The 19,639-nt window shown below is 31.5% G+C and overlaps 2 protein-coding genes across 2 annotated transcripts; both read right to left on the reverse strand.

Annotated features, from left to right (window-relative positions):
- Positions 1–1,039: 1,039 nt before the first annotated feature.
- LOC113857668 (UDP-N-acetylglucosamine diphosphorylase 1-like) lies at positions 1,040–17,226 on the reverse strand. The gene is made up of 23 exons (XM_027489781.1): positions 17,023–17,226; positions 16,848–16,923; positions 15,940–16,089; positions 15,643–15,848; positions 14,817–15,027; positions 14,637–14,735; positions 14,366–14,519; positions 13,309–13,516; positions 10,470–10,659; positions 10,210–10,264; positions 9,948–10,099; positions 7,142–7,181; positions 5,953–6,045; positions 5,766–5,878; positions 5,606–5,680; positions 5,153–5,192; positions 4,936–5,018; positions 4,759–4,836; positions 3,457–3,600; positions 2,399–2,466; positions 1,883–1,997; positions 1,617–1,773; positions 1,040–1,421 (listed from the first exon to the last, which is right to left on the reverse strand). Exons 9-23 carry the CDS (start codon positions 10,629–10,631, stop codon positions 1,324–1,326), a joined length of 1,473 nt encoding a protein of 490 aa, XP_027345582.1. The 5' UTR covers positions 10,632–10,659; positions 13,309–13,516; positions 14,366–14,519; positions 14,637–14,735; positions 14,817–15,027; positions 15,643–15,848; positions 15,940–16,089; positions 16,848–16,923; positions 17,023–17,226; the 3' UTR covers positions 1,040–1,323.
- Positions 13,135–17,275, reverse strand: LOC113857669 (SAL1 phosphatase). Its single transcript, XM_027489783.1, has 8 exons — positions 17,023–17,275; positions 16,848–16,923; positions 15,940–16,013; positions 15,643–15,848; positions 14,817–15,027; positions 14,637–14,735; positions 14,366–14,519; positions 13,135–13,516 (listed from the first exon to the last, which is right to left on the reverse strand). Exons 1-8 carry the CDS (start codon positions 17,203–17,205, stop codon positions 13,353–13,355), a joined length of 1,167 nt encoding a protein of 388 aa, XP_027345584.1. The 5' UTR covers positions 17,206–17,275; the 3' UTR covers positions 13,135–13,352.
- Positions 17,276–19,639: the final 2,364 nt, after the last annotated feature.

Raw genomic sequence — 19,639 nt, forward strand, 5'->3', positions numbered from 1 at the left:
ACTTTATAATATTTATTGAAAAATACTAAAAATATATTTTTTTAATACACTTCTAATTTAAATTTATTAAAAAATATATGTTTTATTGTTAACTTAAAAATCTTATTGTTAATTTAATAACTTTTTTATACGTTTATATTTTTTAATAAATTTTAATTAATTGTTAAAATAAGTTAAAGAGTGTGTTCCTATCATTCTCTTTCAATTTATTCTCATTTCACATACATTCACACCTCGGAGAATTAAGAGTGAATACAATAATTTTAATTTACAAAAAACAAAAACTTTAAAGGGTGAGATGAAAGTGAAACACTAAAATAAAGGTATTTATGAACAGCTAAAACATATATGTTTGGCTAGCAATTGAAGTATCGGTAAAACTTACAATCAAATAAAAATTTGGATTTATATAGAGAAATTCATTTTACATTTCATGTACATGTAATATGACTTTCAGAAAAAGAACGTAGGTACGTGTCTTTTATTACTCTTCAGGGTTTATTATCATTCAAATTCAAATAAATTTGATCTAAAATACACTTTTTGCCCTTATATTCATAGTAAGAACATATTAGACAAAAATTACTTAAATAAAAAAGATAAAAAGCACATAAAAATAATAATAATAATAGACACTCCAAAACATGTTAGTAGTTAATGAAATTTATAAAATTTAATTTTCCAACAGTGCATTCGACAAAGCATGTCATCTAAATCCTAAATGGAAAGCTACTTTGCTTGATGAATGGGCTTTGGGATTCATCTCCTCTGCCATTTCCTCATCACTACCTCAAGGGGTCAAATTACTACTGAAGGTGCAAGAATAAATATGGACCCTAGCATAAATAAATGAAAATTTTAAGCAATAGAATATTGCATATAATAAAAATGTATTTAATAAATTTTGTTAAATATTATAAAATATAATGCATTGACATTATTAAATACTACAATTTCTAATAAAAATATACTATATAAATTCTTATTATGTGCAATATTGCACATCTTAGACAAATTATAAATAAATTTAGGAAGTAGGGAAGGAAAAGGAAAAATAGGATGAAATAATCGAGTCAGCATGGGCAAATAAATGCTAAGTAAAAATTATGATACATGTACATTCCTCAGCAGCACTAAAACAGACCGTTGGCCGAAAAACGACAAACCAAAAAACAAGCCAATCAGAAACAGATTGGAGAAGATACATGTATATTGATACAAGTGAATGAAGAGTGGCATTCACAAATTAATCTTGCAAGCTGTATGGAACTGAGAAATCCCTCGTTGTAGTGTAAGTCACAACGACTCACAAACAGAGCAGAACTAGAATGTGATCTCACATGGCGCATGAAATGTTCTTCCTCGACATATGGGTTCCAGGTTTTCACCAGCATATGAACAGAGTGGCGACACTTCAACACCTGAATGAGGGGCCATGAAGTTTCATGAATTGGAAAGGAAGAGTTAAATAAGATAATTTTCTCTAACAAAACATATATAATATCTTCATCTTTTTCTCTCACAAACTGGCTCTCCATGTTTGCGTATCTGTCCGACTAAGAGGCCTAGCCACTATATTTTCTTCTCTACTTGGCAAAAGGGGAGGAATAACTTACCTGTTGCATATAAAGGCACTGAATGTGTTAAGAAGCCACCTGCAGCAACAACCCAACGAGTATGGAGTCGAAGAACTAGCAGTTTTGCGCTGTCTGGAGTGTCAACATTGGATCCATTTGCATTTTTTACTGGTGCAAATTCCTCCTCTCGTAATACCTGAAGATTGACGCATAAAATATGCAATAATAAGGGTAGCATCCTTGCACAAATATCATGCCAGGAAAGAAATTGCACAATTTCATGGAAAAATTAGAATTATAGTCACCTCAAAAAGTGCAGTTGTTGGAGCATATGGAAACGCATCAAATATAAACTGTTCAAGTTTTAATCCCATTGTATACCCATGTATGGAAGGGATTTTCTTCTCCGCAAGATGGTAACTGCACATAAAATCAATGCATACATCAATATCTATAAAAAACCTAAAAGTTGGCTGATTATATCATCCAAATGGGTCCAAAGTAGTATCAACACCACTTTTGGCTTTATTCACATTTTAAACTTTATTCAGTTCAACCGCTGATAAGTCAGGCATAAGAAGAATTACGATTAATCTTCCGAAGTAGTTTATGTCATCTGATTAAACTAGCAAATTATATGACCTTTTTACTACCATCGAACTGGTTATAGAGCAATGTAACATTTTCTTAAGATTGAGTTTGGTTATATGACATTAAGACTACAAGGTTGAATGTCTTGCAACAAATTAATGTCTTCACACTTGGATTTAAGATAACAATGAGAGGCGAGATGGGACAAACAATTTTGCCAAAACACGTACATGCTGTCTTTTTCAAGTCCATTTGCCACTTGGTTGAGAAAATCCAAAGTGAACATGTGTAAGCAGACCTGAAATCACAAGGTTAATCAGAAATCTTAAAGATAACTCAAAATGCAGCCAGTAAAAATAATCATCAATTTCTAAGTACAAAGTGAAAAAATGTTTTTATGTTCTATGTATGAACATTCATGCTTACACATGATCACCCGTAATAGCATTCATCTTATACTACTACTACTACAACAAAAACAGAGCCTTATACCATTTATGGGGTCAATTAAATAGACTAATCGACACCTGTGAGTCTATGATCTTTATGAATTTCCCGTTTTGGTTGATAAAGGAAATAGAGTTATAGATCTATGAGACAAAATATGTGGCAACTGCATCAATGCATGGGAAAAGAACTGTAGTAATTATATCTTTCAGAATTTTTTGATACAGATCCTGAAAGCATTGATAAGACAATAAGAAACAAACGTAGATGACAATTTTCATTTCATCATATATGATTCCCATGGTCTCTAATACATGATCTTATCATAGCACAAAAGCTCCTGTCGAAATCTCAGCATGTCACTGTCAAATGTAGATAATTGATACTTTTGGTTTCCACTTAAAATTAGCAGTGATTGGGCTAGGGAGACGATGTAGTTAGTTAGAACAGTTAGGCATGGAAGTTGTAGAGGTAGAGAATTAGATGAAGATTAGAAATGAGTCGTCATTCTGACATTATCGTTTGGGAACTGAACATTAGCTTTGTTGTAAAAGGGACTAAGGAGAAACCCTTGGAAGAAGCATGCTCTCTTCTTTATTTTGTGATTTAGTAGACACTTCTTTCTATTTTCCTTTCATTTCTCTATTTTTTCTCATCATTTTTTTTTCTGAAACCTCAACCTGTTTCTGAGTTCCTAACATTTAGGGTGCAAACTCTTCAACCCCCTGCTTTCCTTTCTAGAAGATCATTGCGAAAATTCAAGGGCATTGATCCTTAAATCTAATAGCAAATCGAGTGCAGAAATAAGCCAATAGGTTGTAAAGAGGAACAACAGACTAACATTACTCCAACAAAATCGAAGACGGCCAGTTGCTTGATTGACTGCAGAAGCTAGTGATGGGTCCAACTCGCTGTATTCAACTACCGTAAGAGGACCACCTTTACCTCGCCGAACAAACACACCAACCTTTTCATGTGGATATGCCTGTCACAAATGACAAAATTTAATAAGCACCAACTACGCTAAGAACAAAATCAATTGAATTATTGATTTAAAAGAAATCCTACTTATCATCTGCCTCATGCAATTGTCATTAATTATCAATCCAGAATATTACCAGAATCAGAGCAAGATATAGAACTCCAAACATATTAGAAGAAATAAAAAAAACATAAATATATATTTTTAATGCATGCCTCCACTGTTTTCCTTGGCTAGCATGTCAAAAACAGATAGCTTTTTCTTTTGTTCCTTGGCTAGCATGTCAAAAAAAAGATAGAATCATAACCATGTAGACAAAATACAGAAATAAGTTGATGTAGCATGGGAGACGAAAACAATTACAGGCCTGTAATGAAAAACAGGATCTAGCTAGTCAATTTAGCTGGTCAAATTGCATTAGTTCAGAGTTAAATTAATTAATAGATGCTGACCTTGTGTTTAAAGTTCAATCCAGTATATAAACTTTTTAATATAGCAAATCTGCATTTCAAGTCTACATGCCTAAATAATTTAGTCCCTGAGTTCTTTCTTTTTGTGTTATATTTTCAACAGCTACAGTGTTAGGTTAATTAGTCAGGTCCAAAATTACAGTCCATGGAAATATGCAACATCATCATTATCAGTTTGTTTGGCAGGGGAGGGAATAGCAAGAATATTCCAGTCTTGTTACTGTCCAATTTTCTTTCTTCAGATTAATAGAAGAAAATGAAGCACTGAATCTTTAATTGAGTTAGAATCTCAAGCAATATCAACTAATTGTGATGTAAGAAAAGGAAACCATGAATGAAACAACAGCAACAGATTCAAAGACTGGAACTAAACAGGGGAGAACCAACAAAAAAATGTTTCATGCAGAGTCATTATCAACCTACTGACTATTGCAGCATTCATCTAATCATGAACAATCATAGGTAATCTTCAACTATACAACCTAGGGTTAGATCTTGCCCATTTATTCAAGAATAAACTCCTTAAATACAATGTTCATTATTTCAGTGAAAAGGTAAATCCATGCAGCTACAAGATTTTCTTTCTTTGCACAAAGCAGAGAAATAAAAGTAATAAATAATTTCTCAAACTCAGATTATTCAAAAGAGATGACTGAGTGACTAGTCAGGAATAACTTAATCGATCTGTCACCTTGCGGACAACTTTTGCAGCAGCAGCTACACCTTTATCAATGAAGTAACCTAAAAAGGTTGGATCAGCAACTCGAACCTGTTTCACAAGTCTAGTCAATACATATTTAAATAAGAAGCAATAACTGGTCAGGAAAATTGACCAATTAAAGAGACAAAATGGCAAGGAAAAAAATACCAGTGCATTGTCAACTCCATAGCAATCAATATACTTAATTCCTTTTGAGGCCATATCCTCCAGTAATTTGGTAGATTTCAGAGCTGAACAAAAATAAATAAATTCCAATATATTCAATTTTTACCAACCAATATGTAAAAGATATTAAAAGAACACAATATATGTCAGCATGACAGATTGGAATTTGAAAAGAAGGGTCATTTAAACCATATGGTACCTGAATACACTCCACCATTCCCATCAGGAGCCTTTGCTACCTGGCTTTAAAAGTTAAAATTATTAAACCACAAGACAGAATTCAAAATAAAGGAACTAGAGATAAAAGTAAGCTAGATAGAACTATATTATTCTGTCTCTTTTCTGTAAATAAAGCCTTCTCTATCTATAATGTTATCCAGTTTCTATCTAGATTTTATTAACAGAAAAGATTACAAATGATTCCCAGGACTTTCAAGAGGCCTGGACTCTCCCATAACAATTGAATTTTCTTTCAAATCACAAGATAAAATCTCCCTGTCAACTCCTTTTCTTTTTTATAATTCTACAATAGGCAGTGTGCCTTATTTCTCTAATTATCCCATACCCTAACTAACTAATTATGCTAGTAACTAAATACGGTTATCTAACATAAACTCTTGGCACCCTCATTTTAGTTGACATTAACGTATACCCTGTATGGAGTCTCCATAATAAATCTACCATCCTTGGAAACACATGGGATTGTTCCTTGCTGAAAAAAGGTAACCTACATAAGAAAGGTGAGTCAATGTAAGCAAACCATTGTATAACAAGTTCTAATAGTATAAGAAAAAGGTTTAGAGACATCTTACCTGTTCTGCCTCAAGACCAAAAAATTTATGATTTTCAAAGAATTTGCGTGTTGCTTCATCAGTGAATGGACTAGTCATTATGTACCAGTGTATTTGTGCTGAGGAAGCAGAAGCTGCAATACTTTAAATGATAAGAATGAGACAGAATAAGACATGAAAAAAGTGAACCAATGCAAATTAGACTTACTCTCATTTGTAGCTTGAGCAGCTAGTCTCTGTACACATAAAATCTTCTCAGCTTGAAGTTGAAAAAGCGATTTTCCAGATGGAAGTCCAATATCTAAAATTAAATATATTAATACACGAATAAAAGATATATTTAATACAAACTGCAGCTACTTTGATACAATTTAGGAGTCAAACTTAGCAGAATCTTAGGTGAGACAAAAGGAAAAGGGTACTTAAGCAGATTGAAAACACACTTAGTATTCATATTTACGCTCAGTGAAAAACTTATTGATCCAAGAATCAGAAATTACTAGATGCCTTTTACTTCTACATGCAATATTTAACTTGCTTGTAAGCCTTCTGTGCCAAACATTCAACTAGTACTTTCCTGCTTTCTTGACGATTATATACGGTGTTATTTCTTATCAGTATGATTTGAACCAAATAATTTCTATATAAATGGAAGTTTAATGGTTTTCATTTCTTCCAAAGTAATTTGTAGTCTTCCCAAAACTTGTTTATCTGAAAGAAGTATCTACCATTGGTTTTAATTACAATGATCTTACCTAGAAATAGAAGGGAGAGTAGTGGGTACATCAATATATAGTGCATAAGTTGTAAACATCATTAAAACCCACAAAAAATGAAGAATGAACTAAATGGAAAGAAAAATACACTTTTTATCATTATATGGAATTTTATAAATTTCCAGGTCCAACAATATTGTTATAACTGAAGATAGCAGAAACTGATGGGAATCTTCCCTATAGTGAAGTGGTTATGAGCCAATTAATTGATCAAGTTTGTAGTGGGCCTAAAATTTGGAAGATTTACACTAGGAAGTGAAAAGGAACACATGAAGGAGAATAAGAGTTGTTGTGAGAAGGGAAGAGAGAGAAGCGGGGTGCATTGGCAAAGTGAGTTTTAGTTATAGAAGAATGGGAAGAGAAGGAGAGAAAATATAGTTTTGGGGACATTTCAGCCACTGTAGGTCGGTCTCTCAGTCATGGGAATTGACAGTTTTATCATACTTTCGTTATCTTCTACTTGTATTCCCTACTTTCATCTGAAAGATATCTACTGTTTCTGTCGAATCTCTTGTACATATATGAAGCAAGCATTTCAGTAGTATTGTGCGTCTGTGTCTATCAAACTGGTCCTAGGTGAGCTTCAATAATTTGTTTTCAGTATCACATGAGAATACTCACTGAAGCATCCTTTTGGATCTGAACTTCCAAGTCGAGTCCCCTGCATTTATAGTTTTGGGACATTATTAGGTCAGACAAACAGACAGACAATTTGAAATTTAACAGTTATAAATGAAGAATGAATGCTACATAAAAATGTCCAGGTGCAACAGGTCAGCTAAGAAGGTGCTTGTGCTACATAACTAATATTCTGAGGATGAAGACAGCAAGCATCTAAACAATTCAAGGATTTTTTTTTTCCGTAGTCAAAGATTGGTTTATGCATTGCATCATTTGTAATATCTTGCATGACACAACTAAATGATTAATCAAATGTTTCTCCAGATTTTCTGTTGTTAGTAGGTACTCGTATCTCAATCACAGCCAATATAAAGTCTAGTGTAAAAATTACCAAGAAGAATTTGACTTGGAAAATCCAACAAAATTAGGATGATGTCGGGCTAATATTCCAGACTTCATGCAGCCAGCGTTGAGAAAAAAAAAAAGAAAAGGCAAACCCATTGTTTCTAAAATTGAAGATGGACTTAGAATTGGATGAGCATAAATTATTTACATCAAATGCATAGCCATATGAAAATTAGACATTTTTTACAGCAAAAAAATTATACTAAGTTCACGATATTATCCTTCTTTAATAAAAACAGTACTGTTTTTATTTTAGAGCTCATAATTTGGTAAAGGGAGACTTTTTATTTTATTATGGTAAAATAAAAAGAAAAAACAAAAGACACTATCTTGAAATGAGATTATTAATATATCTTGGTTAAATTATAATTTTGGTCCCTACACCAGATCCACTTTTTATTTTAGTCCCTGCAAAAACACACTGCATTTTAATCCTGATATGAAAATACTTTAAAAATTCTTCCCACGATTTATGGAAGTTATAACAGTATTAAAATACTTTTCATATAAAGACCAAAAGAAAAACGTTATGTGTAAGGATCAAAATGTAAAGTTTTTTATGGAGAGACCAAAAATTAATTATTTTTTTGTATGCAAGAATAAAATGAAAAATGGTGTCAAATATGAAGACTAAATATAACACCGTAAATACTCTAAATTGCTTAAAATAACAATATTAAATGTTTTTTGTGTTTTCAATATGATAGATGTTTTCATTAAGCAAATATTGTTTTCTAAAATATTTTTCAATATTTCCTACTTTGGTGGTCAGCATTCTCCTGTGCATTCTTTTCAGTACTTTATTCAATATTAGGAGGATTATTGAGAGAAAGTTATATGAAGATATAGCAAACCCCTTGGTATCTTTATCTTGACCCAAAATACTGTCATTATATAAGAAATTATGGTGTTCACTAAAAAAAAAAAATATGGCTTCTTCATATTCAAGTAGTCATGCTGGATTTATATATTTAGACAAACAATAACAAGGCCCAGAAAACAGGAGTCTTTTAGATAACTGGGTGGTTTTGTATCAAATTTGCACCTACAAATTGTTTTTCGAGCTTTTAAGTTAAATAGTCTGTAATGTGTTAATAAAAATAAAAAGAAATATTAGTAAAATACTCTTCTCAATATTTTTCTTATTATCGAGTAAATTTCATGTGTGCCGCACTAAAGATCAAAACTGGTTTTCCTGCTTAATTTATTTAAAAATAATCGTGCGTTAAAAGCAATATATTATTAGCATTTCTCAAAATAAAAGTAGGTTAGCACACATCAATGGGGACAAGATAGTATTATAATAAACTAATAAATAATGACAATATCATCGATGATGATAGTGGTCATTATAAAGCAACTAAATTAGCTGAATATTTTATTTACTAAGATATTTACAAATTATATTAATTATTTCAGCCATGAGGTCATATGACAAATAAACTAATACTGAAAAACCAGGAATTATTTTTTAGGGGAAAAAAACAATAGAGTATGAATAAGCGGGGTTAAAATTTAATTATTCCAAATATTATACTTTAAAGTTGATGCGATGCCGCTATCCAAATAAAACTTACATTATTATATATATATATATATATACCTATTTGCTTTTTGGTGGAATCCGATGGGATGAGAGAGGCGAGGGTATCCACATAAGTAACATAAAGCAACTTTATAGTACATATGATTACAATAAACCAAGTTAGAGCCGCTCCTTTTTAAGCCCTAAGAAATCAATCACCTATCATTATTATAAGTGAAAAACAGAAAACAGATGCATCATAGTAGTATACCATAACACATCAAAGCGGATTAGTAAAGTTGGAAAAAAGAAAAGCCATCTGCTCTTACACTTTCATATCTTTTCAGCCAATAATGTTGCTTTTTAGTGACAATCAAATGGAAGACCCACGAAGTCTAACTTGTCTCCAATGGAGAACGTTCTCAAAAGGGCAGGCATTATAACAAAATAATGCTGATAGTAAAATGGAGAAACCATATTGCTTGTTATCTTTAGTATCATAGTTATCATATAAATAAGGAAAATATTAACTTGAGTCTTAATGAGTTTAAGTATTAAATAATATTACGCTATTATACTTTTGTATTTTCAATCCAATAAATTTTTTTTAATGTAAACTTATTCTATTTAAATGCTTAAACTCAACATTGAAAATTAAAGTTATCAAAACTGAATAAATAACGCGTCTATAAAGTTAGCATAAAACATTACTAAACTAAAAGGCACCATTGTTGCATGTATTTAAAGATTCTAAACATCTGTGACTGGCATCAAATTAATATTGAAACAACCCATCAGTATTATCATTATCTTTTCCCCATTAAAAATAGTTTAAAAAGCATATGTATATGTCATACGAAACAGTTTCAAATATACCTGGCCACCAGATAAAAGCAATACAGCTAACTTTCCATCTGAAATAGCCTTCAATCCCATCTTCCACCATCTCTCTCGATCCTCTTGGCTTCTCTCCTCCACCGTCGACACACTGCTCTCCGGCACAGGTTCAATAGCAGCTGCCGGTAGCCCTGGGAAGCAATCACCAATCAATCACACGCGGCACAAACAACGCAGGCATCAACATGCATGCACGTGAAAAGAAATAACCGATTCGATTAGAAAAAGACAACAATGAAACCTTGAGATCGTAGTGAGCATCGAATAATCCGATCAATTCTCGAAAGATCTAAACTCTGCAACACGAAGCAGATTAATTAAATAATATAAAAAATCAATATCTCATGCTTCGAAGATCAAAATGATCCAAAAAATGAAAATCGAGAAGAAGTAGAGTGGCAAATCTGAAGCTCCGAACTGGATTGGCCACTGAATCGGAGGCGAATTTTTGCGGCGGAGAAAAGAGAGGAAATGGAAGGTGTGGATCGGAAGGGATTTTACCTCGATGTCCTTGACGAGAAGGTCGCGTTCTTCGGGGGAAAGCTCGTCCCAGAGGGCAAAAGCGTCTTCTTGACCGTAGTCCTTGAGCCTCTCGAGTAGAGCTTGTGGCGGCGGAGAAACGACGCCGTTGCCTTCGAATCCCACCGACGATGGTTCCCTCATTTCTCTCTTGGATTTCAGATCTCGAATTCTGAAGCGAGCGAGTGAGGTTGAGTGTTGGTGTTAATGTATGGTTGGTTTGTTATGGAGACAGGGGAACAGTGGCGAGGAAGACAAGAATCAAATCAGTAACCACCCTCCTTCAGTCACCTCTAAATTACCTAAATACCCCTCCCAATCCTCTCCCCCATTCTGGATTCTACAGCCATCATTATCCAACTCACTGCTAATTTCACCCAACTAAAAATTAAATAAACACGAGTTTTAAGAAAAAAATTTCTTGAATAGCACTTTTACTTTCATCTTAAGTCAAGATTTGTCACTTTCATTTAACCCAAAATCATCATCATCACCCATGATATTCTAATACTCTCAATATATTATAATTGAATTTTGTTTTATATCCTTCTACATTTTCTAAATATTCTTAATACTATTTCATATAAAGCTTTGTTATATTTGCCTAATAATTTTATAATTATTTGTTATTTTATAAAATGAATATTAAATAAAAATACATGTATTTATCATTTTAAAAAATAAAAAATCTGTAATAAATTTTTAGTTAATAATTAAAAAATTGTAAATATAAAAATAGAAAGATTTATAATTATTTTATTATAGAACATGTATTAAATAAAAATATATATTCATTTATTATTTTAAGAATATAAATTTTTTTTAATATTTTCTTTATTCAGTGATTAGGAAGATTATAGACAGAAGGTAATATTACTTCGAATTTTAGTTATCGGTAAAAACAAAATTACATAAAAGAATCCAACCATTTTGTTAGAATTATTTGTTAAAATTTACTAATTTATCCTACATTGATGAGTTTTGTTTTGAAGTATTCAAATACTATAATTATTTAAAATAAATAAAAAAATTGATAAAAATAATAATTAATATTATCTTAAATTTTTACGTGGATGAATATTTGAAAAGTTTTATTTTTTATACACATATTAAAAAAAAGGTTAAAATTATTCATTACAATTTAGTGAAAGTATTTATCATTAGTGACTCATCGCTGGCTCTTGACATTTATATTATCGTAGTTGACACATGCTTTTTGTTCTCCTATTCATAAAGACCACTAGTCTCTTCCTAACAGATTCTCTAACTTACAAATAATCATATCCTTATAGGTTGAGGTCACATATGCTCACCCAACACAGCTGAAAAATTATTTAAATTAAAGTACCCACCACAAGGACACATTTTATTTGTGAACAAAATATTATTTGTGAACTAAAGTTGATAATTTATGTATGTTTAAGCAAGCACATAACAATAGTTGATGTTTGACAGTTTACCACAACACACCCAACCGACCCAAGCAATATAGTATTGAAAAACAGTGGCATCGAGTGAGGCTAAAGCATATCTCAAATTTATACATACGCGGATATGCTCTTGATTTTATCAGATACTATAACATATCTTGTCATGCCATGGCCCACTGATGCAAAACTCCGATTTCCCCCTTCACCCTTATGTTCTCCAACTGCCATTGCATATTTTCATAGTTTTTACGTACTCACGCGAAGACGTTTGTTTTATACTGCTAAATCCAAATTTAATTATTAAAAATATGACTGCAAATCTAGAAATATTGCCCGCATATAACATCGCAAAGTAGCAAACAATCCATACATAGCAGAAAGTGGCAGAAAGTGGCGAAGAGTGCATATATTCTCTATCTCAACTTGTATTTACAAGAATCCCTAACCATAGTATATTAGGAATCGTTTGATTTCAAGAAATTATTATTTTTTATTTGTAAATTATCACTTTAATTTTATTTTAAAAAATTTATACAAAAAGAAATAATTTTTTTTTTATATTATTCCTTATATAAATCTTTAAAATTTACAAATAAACTGAAAAGAAAATAATAGTCCAATAATTAAAAGTTAAAAAATGAAAAAAGTATTTTTCTAAACCAAAAAACTCTTAATTTTGCTTTTATCTTTATCTACACAGCATTTTCACACCTAAAACAGGTTATTGCTCTTTTAGGGATGAAGAATAGTTTTTTCGTATCACTAATTTAGCATTCCCTTTATATTTAAAATGTATTTTATAAATCCGTGAACTAAAACAAAAAAAGTAAGAGAGAGATAAAAACAATATACGATATTATATACGATTATTAAAGTAATGAAACTATTTAGTAACAATTGCGGTTATGCACGATTCTTTCATCTCTATTTAATATTTTTTACAATAATTATCCATAACAGAAATAACAGCCTTTCACGCTGTATTCAAGAGTTGATAATTGCATGTTTCACAGTTGATATTAGCAGCCAAACAAACTCAAATTTACACGACCAAAAAAAACTCAAATTTAGACACTTGAGGTCACTTCTTGTCATCCTTTTCTTATTATCCTAATATTCACGAATTTTCGGGTCATTTTTGGATCATTATATATTCAAATCATATCACCTCTGACAAGTTAATCAAGAAGAGTTAATTATCAAAGTAAAGTTTTAATAAAGATCTCTGTTTATTAATAGAAAATAAGTTAAGAGAAAAAACAGAAGTACATGGAGGAGGAAAAAATACTTCGAAGCTAAATTACAAAAATCCTCAAGACAATAGAAGCAGTAAAAACCAGAACAGCAATCTGCTACAAAGAAATATAGCACAATATATAACTGAAGCTTACCACGAAGTTAGCAATCAGTTGTAGAATCATATGTTTATCAGAAATCACAAGGATGATGCTTTCTCATTGATCGCATCTTTAACTGCTCTCAGAAGTGACGGCATCAATTTCTGGTTTGTAACAATAATACCAGAAACAACATCAAGAAACTTTCCTTTTGAAAAGTCCAAAGGGTTCCCTGCAGCATCCGTGACAATGCCTCCAGCTTCTACAGAAATTCAATTGCATGTATAAAAGATTAGAAGCAGAAGACACATTCAACATCAAACCTTTTAAAACCTATAAAGGAAACTAAATATGTAACATGTTAATCGTAGACAGATGTCACAATCTTTTGCGCATTCCAATATCAATTACATGCACAGATGTCATTCAAAATGAGAGTTCAGTGTGTATAACTCGTTCACGAGAGTACAATATTGTCATTGTCTTGAAGACTTGTGTGGGCAAGAAAATTATAACAGCTATTTTTTTTTTCAACAATCCTGCTCCCTACTTTCTTCAGGCAACTGAAAAAAGTAATGCATTCAATTTCTTTTTCCCACCTTCTATTTATTTTCTGTAAAAAATGGAATTAATTATAAGACTAAACAAAGATCAATGCTAAAGAATGTGATAAAGACAAGTCAAACGTAATGAGTGACTGAAATCATATAACTATTTGGCAGCAAAGATCCTTAAATTTGTTGAAAAATATAAACTTATAACTATAACTAAGAAAGCATCGAATTCATATAAACAATTGCTGATAAAAAATTATGTTGGTGAAACCTATTCCCAAAAACTTATCCTCTAAGGCTCTAAGTATTTGAATTTTGGAAAGACTCCAGATCCAAGCATACCAAACCCAGAATGTAAGAAATCCTAGACATTATGTAGGACTTGGACTTAATAAACATAAACACCAAATACTATTTATGACCAGGTCTGAATAGTTATCGTTGCTTATTTTAAGAACATGTTTACCAAGAAAATATTAGCCAATTGCTTGCATGCACTAGCTGAAGGATGGTACGAAACGAAGTAATTCACAACAAAAAGAATGAAAATTACACACCAGTCACAACAATGCTGCCAGCAGCATGGTCCCATATTTTTTCACGGTATCCTTTGTGAGGAAAACGTAAATATATAGCCCCATCTCCTCTTGACAAAGCTCCATATTTTGCTTGGCTATCAATTCTGACCGGTGGTGCTTTGACACCAAGTTTCTGTTCATGAAGTCGTAATATTCAAGGAATGTTTGCAGACGAAATCTAAATGAGCTAAAAGAAAAGGCTAAAAAACAATGAAAAAGTACAAACGGTTGACAATAGAAATAGCATTACTTCTGCAATGGAGCTAGACAAGTCATGTGAGGAGTGTGCTGCTTCAAAAGATTCAAAAAATGATGCTTCTTCTGGATTATCAATAGCACTGACATGCACCTGAATGATGATTTGGTCATAGCACAACTGTCAAGGACATTAGTAAAGTGTCAAGTAAGAGAATATTCTATAAGCACCAACCCTAGTTTGTGTAGAACCACCCAATGCCTGCATATATGCTCCATCACCAACTTCAGCAAAGAAAAGACAACCAACTTCATTTGAAGAAGAATGCTGCTGATTACAGCCAATGGATGCCAGTGGAAGATTCGGACAAGCCAAGACACCCAATACAACTTTCCCCTCATGTAGCAAAGCTAATGCTATAGCATATTGATCTCCTCTTACAAACCTATAATGTCATCTCACAAGCATGAGCTACTCATTCGCTCATAAGCACAATAATAGCAGAGTCTATACAAGTGAAATAAATAGTATAAATATATAAGCTGTAAATCAGGAAACTAATTTTGACGAGTTAACGAAATCAAAGTAAATAAAGGGCTAGTAATTTGTGATATCAAATTTTTATCACTCCAAAAACGTAGATTTAAAATTTTATTTAACATGAACAGCGATCCAATTTTCATCATCCCAGAATCTTCTAGGAAAACTATATCGTCAATTTCACCATGCCAAGTAATAAATAATGACTTTGCCACAATTAAAATCATCTTTACAACTATATATTTGTTTGAAGTGATGAATTTCTATCACTATTTTTGTCTTACCTTTTTAATCAAGATATTGAACGATAACTGCATCTTAAAAAATAATCAAGATTAATAGCACTAGACAAATTTCATATATTTATGACATGAGATATTACAATACAAACAACACCATGTTACAAGAAGATTCCAAGTTTTTAGGAAGAGAAATTGATGAAGCTTAGACACATAGAATATAGTATTCTTTCATACCATTTTGATTTTAAAAATAAAAAATAAAAAAATGGAGTACTCACCCTTTAGTACCATCTATTGGATCCAAAACCCAGTGGCGCCCAACAGAACCACCTTCAGACTTACCATTGTCAATGGCCCTAAGCACATCATCTGTTGTTAAAGTAGAAAAACTATTTGATCCTTCACTAGCAAGAGTATCATTGACAAGTTCTGTAATCCGCTTCAGCGTATCCTGGCCACTTTCCTTACGAAGATCTCCTGAATCCTAGAGTTTTAAAATTGGACTTTATATTCAAGCATAGAAAAGAAAGAAGATTCTGCATGTCCAATAATTTTGTTAGAGTTTACAATTTCACCTCCTCGGCTACTAATGAAAATGGTTCAGAAGGAAGTTCTCTCTCAAGTATATAGCTGACCAAGGCTTGTGAACCTGTTAACCACATGTCAGCAACACAATATGAAGTGAATCAGCACTTCAGCAAAACCTCCATGAATGAGAGCAGCAACTAAAAGAAAAATAAAGAATGGAAAATTGCTGCACAAGTTATAAATAACTTTCCCTTTTTAAGCAGTCCAGATTATAGACAATGAAGCACAAGCTCAAATTTTACACAATCTATCAAAACAACAAAAAGAAAATTCCAGAAGTGATTCAAATTGCAGCCTCACAATGGAAAATATGAAATAAAACTATTTTTGGCAGGAGCAAAAGGAACATCCACTACTTTAGACACATGGAAAAGTTTTTCATGCTCAAGAGAAATCAGTCCAAGAACTTGCTGGGTGAACTATACATAATTAAGTCCTGCTTTGTATTTACAAGACAAATAATAAAATTTGGAGACACAATGCAGATAAAAATACAAAGTCAGCGCGATAGAGATATATAAATCAGTGAGGAAGGCATACAAAGCGTTTGGTATAGCTTCATATTATATCATGAAAGCAAATTATAAAATTCTTCTAAATAAAACGCTAGTATCTTAGATGTCAAATAGAAAATGAACATAATTCCACATTCTTTAGCTTCAATTTGTCAAGGCGTGTGTTTGAATTCACGTTTAGATAGCAATGGAACCGCATTTTCTTCAACACTATCCACATATACATGTTTTTCAACGAGTTTCCAAACACACAGAATTCATCCAAGCCAAGAGGATAACTAACATCAGTCAATAGATAACAACTAAACTTTGGAACTACAATTAGCTTGTCAATATTAAAACACAAAGAACAGTAAGATCAGAGAAGTAAGGTAACTAACCATAATCAGCCACAGTAACTGGACTTTTGTCAGATTTTGAGTGGACATCGGACTGCAAAAGAGCCTTTTGTACTTTCTGGATAAAGCACACATAATCAGTATCCAGAAAGGGTTTTTAATCTGAAAATAAAAGGAATAGAAAAAGAGAAAGAAAGGGTTTAGAAGCGAAGAATACTTGGCAGAGACAAGCAGCGAGAGAGGTAGCTTTCTTTGCAGCAGCGAGCTCCTTCTCGTAAGGCATTGAAGAAACGATTAAGGAGAAGGGGCTCAACCCTTTTCTTCTGCTTTTGCCTTCGCAAAGTTTCCAATCGCTTCGTATCGTTATTGCATTTCCTCTCAGCCAAAGTGAGTTCCTCATTTCTCTCTCTCTCACTCACTCACTCTTTTTCTTTTTTTTCTTTTTTTTAATTTTTTATTTGGTTATCCCATTCTCAGTTTCCTTCCCCTTCGCTGAAAATAAACTAATTTTTCTTTTTTCTTTTTTCTTTGCATGCTTTTTTTTTTTCTTACATTCTAACTTTTTTTCATATAAAATATGTGAACAATTTTGAGAAATGGCTAAGTTTCTTAAAGGCAAAATTATACTAGTACTTATTCTCAAAATTTTATTTGTTTTATTTTAATTCTCTATTTTTTAATGTTTAATAAATTATTTATTTTTTTCAATTTTGTTAATAACAGCTTTAGTTAATCTCATATTTTATTTCAGTATTGTTTCATTTTAATCCTTGCTTTTAAGTTAAAAGCCTAACAAATTAGTTTTTCTATTGACTTTCTTTTTCCTATTCAGAATTTAAATGCTATCTAGTAATAAGTCACCATGAATGTTAATTACAATCTTGAAAGAGCAAAAGACATTCATTGAAATTGCTCTGTATTTTAATACAATAATAATAAAAAAATTATCCTAATATGTAAGGACAACTAGATGATTACATAACACGAAATTGGTCAAAAATTAAATATTAATTTTAAAATAATAAAACAAATTGAAACATATTGATTATAGATATTAAAAAATGTTTATAAGAGTTTATATGTTTTTCAGTCTCTATATTTTTATTTTTTATTTTTTATTTTTTATTTTTTTTATTAACGTGGTTAAATGAAAGTTTATTATGTGTTAATTTTTTAAAATTACATTACTAAAACTAATATTTTACAAAAATATAAGGAGAACTTGTGTTATTTTATGAAAATTTTCAAAATTTTATTTCTGTGCGGCTTAAATGGTTGTGCATATGATTGGTGATTTTGTAACTAATGTACATGTGTTTATATGTATTTGTATTTGAGGTTTATGGTGTTTATGCATCTTCCTTGTCCAATCAAAATATTTCTTTTTAAAAAATATGTATACAAATTTTGATTGCACCCTAAAATCAGGCTCCGCGGTATCTTTTGAGGCATACTTTTTGGTCTCATGCTACTGAAGATAAAACAACAAAAGGCTAATCTCTAATATAGGAACACCCATATTCTATCTGCAAGAAGATTCAGATGAATAATCGAAGGGCTATGGTGTCTTAAATGACGAAGAAAGACTTGTGCTACAACAATTTTTTTTATTTACTTAAGTAATAAAACAAATGATAACAATTGTTAAGGCATTATAAATGAATAAAACTTAATCTAATCCTATCAACACTAATAATAGTAATGTATAACCTTAGCACAATTTTAAAATTGTTGACAAACATAAAATAAATAATGGTTCAATATTATTTAAAAATATATATAAATTATCGGTGAGTTTTAGCTATAACTAAGAAAATTGTTCTTTCTTTTAAATTTTGAGAATGATTTTTCAACTGCTTAAACCTTCAAATTTTCTACGATCCCTATGTTTTAGCATCTAATTGGTGCATGCATTTCATGTAGAGTATGTTTAAGTTTCACGCACACCAATCTCTGTCAATCAATCCTCGGATCTAATTCAAGACCCGGCTTACTTTTGATGCAATGATTGATTGGATAACTAATAAGTTTAAATAGCTTTGTATCACATTCATCATTATCATGAATTGTTAATATGTTATATGGTCAACAACTCCATGACTTGTTCATAAAATTGCTATTATTAATTGTCAACATAGACAAAACATGTATAAGCTCTTGCGCGGTGCCCAACGTTGAATATTAGTAAAAAATGCCACTCTAAAATTCTTCTTGAACTCACATAGCTTCATCTATTATAAATGTTTAGGTAAAGTTTCTTCCTTTGATTTCGTAGCTAAACAAATTTTGATTTGGCTTGCATATGAGTCTAGTTTGGAAGAAAGAATTATCTGATATTAGTGTGATTCGAGTTGACAAAATTTAAGTGTGAAAATGAGTTAAATTGAGATAAGCCATGTAAGACTTGAGTTTGGTCTAACTCTTAAGAGGTCTGAATCTGGCCCATTTATTTAATACTTAGTTCAACACTTAATAAATCATGAAAATAGACAATAGAATAAAGATCTCATTTTCTACATTTATTCCCAACGAGGGGTCTTCTTTTTAAGCATCGACCTGTAATTTATGGAAAAAAAATCTTTCAAGTCAAATGCTATACCGTTTTGTGAGACACAATTTGGAGAGCATGTTAAAATATTCTTGTAGTGAAAACTAATTTAAGAAAAATAGGGGTACAACTTGATGAATGGTGCTCTCTATGTGGCTTAAAAGAAGAATCAACAACCCATGCTTAGTAACTTGCGAAAAGGCTAAACAACGGTGTCAGCTAGCTCCTCTCTTGAATATTGACGATGATGTTGTTCCGTGGATGTGCAATGTGTTGTAAAATGCAT

This window comes from Abrus precatorius, unplaced genomic scaffold, assembly GCF_003935025.1.
Source record: "Abrus precatorius isolate BTA unplaced genomic scaffold, Abrus_2018 Scaffold2, whole genome shotgun sequence".
Taxonomy (NCBI): Eukaryota; Viridiplantae; Streptophyta; class Magnoliopsida; order Fabales; family Fabaceae; genus Abrus; species Abrus precatorius.

Excerpts from the sequence above, each read along its gene's own strand:
- LOC113857668 (XM_027489781.1), bottom strand. The coding sequence starts at position 10,631 with ATGAGGGAACCATCGTCGGTGGGATTCGAAGGCAACGGCGTCGTTTCT. Across the intron at positions 10,265-10,469 it reads TTCTCGTCAAGGACATCGAG|AGTTTAGATCTTTCGAGAAT; the intron begins GTAAAATCCCTT and ends TTCGTGTTGCAG. Across the intron at positions 2,467-3,456 it reads TTCGATTTTGTTGGAGTAAT|GTCTGCTTACACATGTTCAC; the intron begins GTTAGTCTGTTG and ends TTGTGATTTCAG.
- LOC113857669 (XM_027489783.1), bottom strand. The coding sequence starts at position 17,205 with ATGAGGAACTCACTTTGGCTGAGAGGAAATGCAATAACGATACGAAGC. Across the intron at positions 15,849-15,939 it reads TTTCATTAGTAGCCGAGGAG|GATTCAGGAGATCTTCGTAA; the intron begins GTGAAATTGTAA and ends TTAAAACTCTAG. Across the intron at positions 14,736-14,816 it reads GTGGTTCTACACAAACTAGG|GTGCATGTCAGTGCTATTGA; the intron begins GTTGGTGCTTAT and ends ATCATCATTCAG.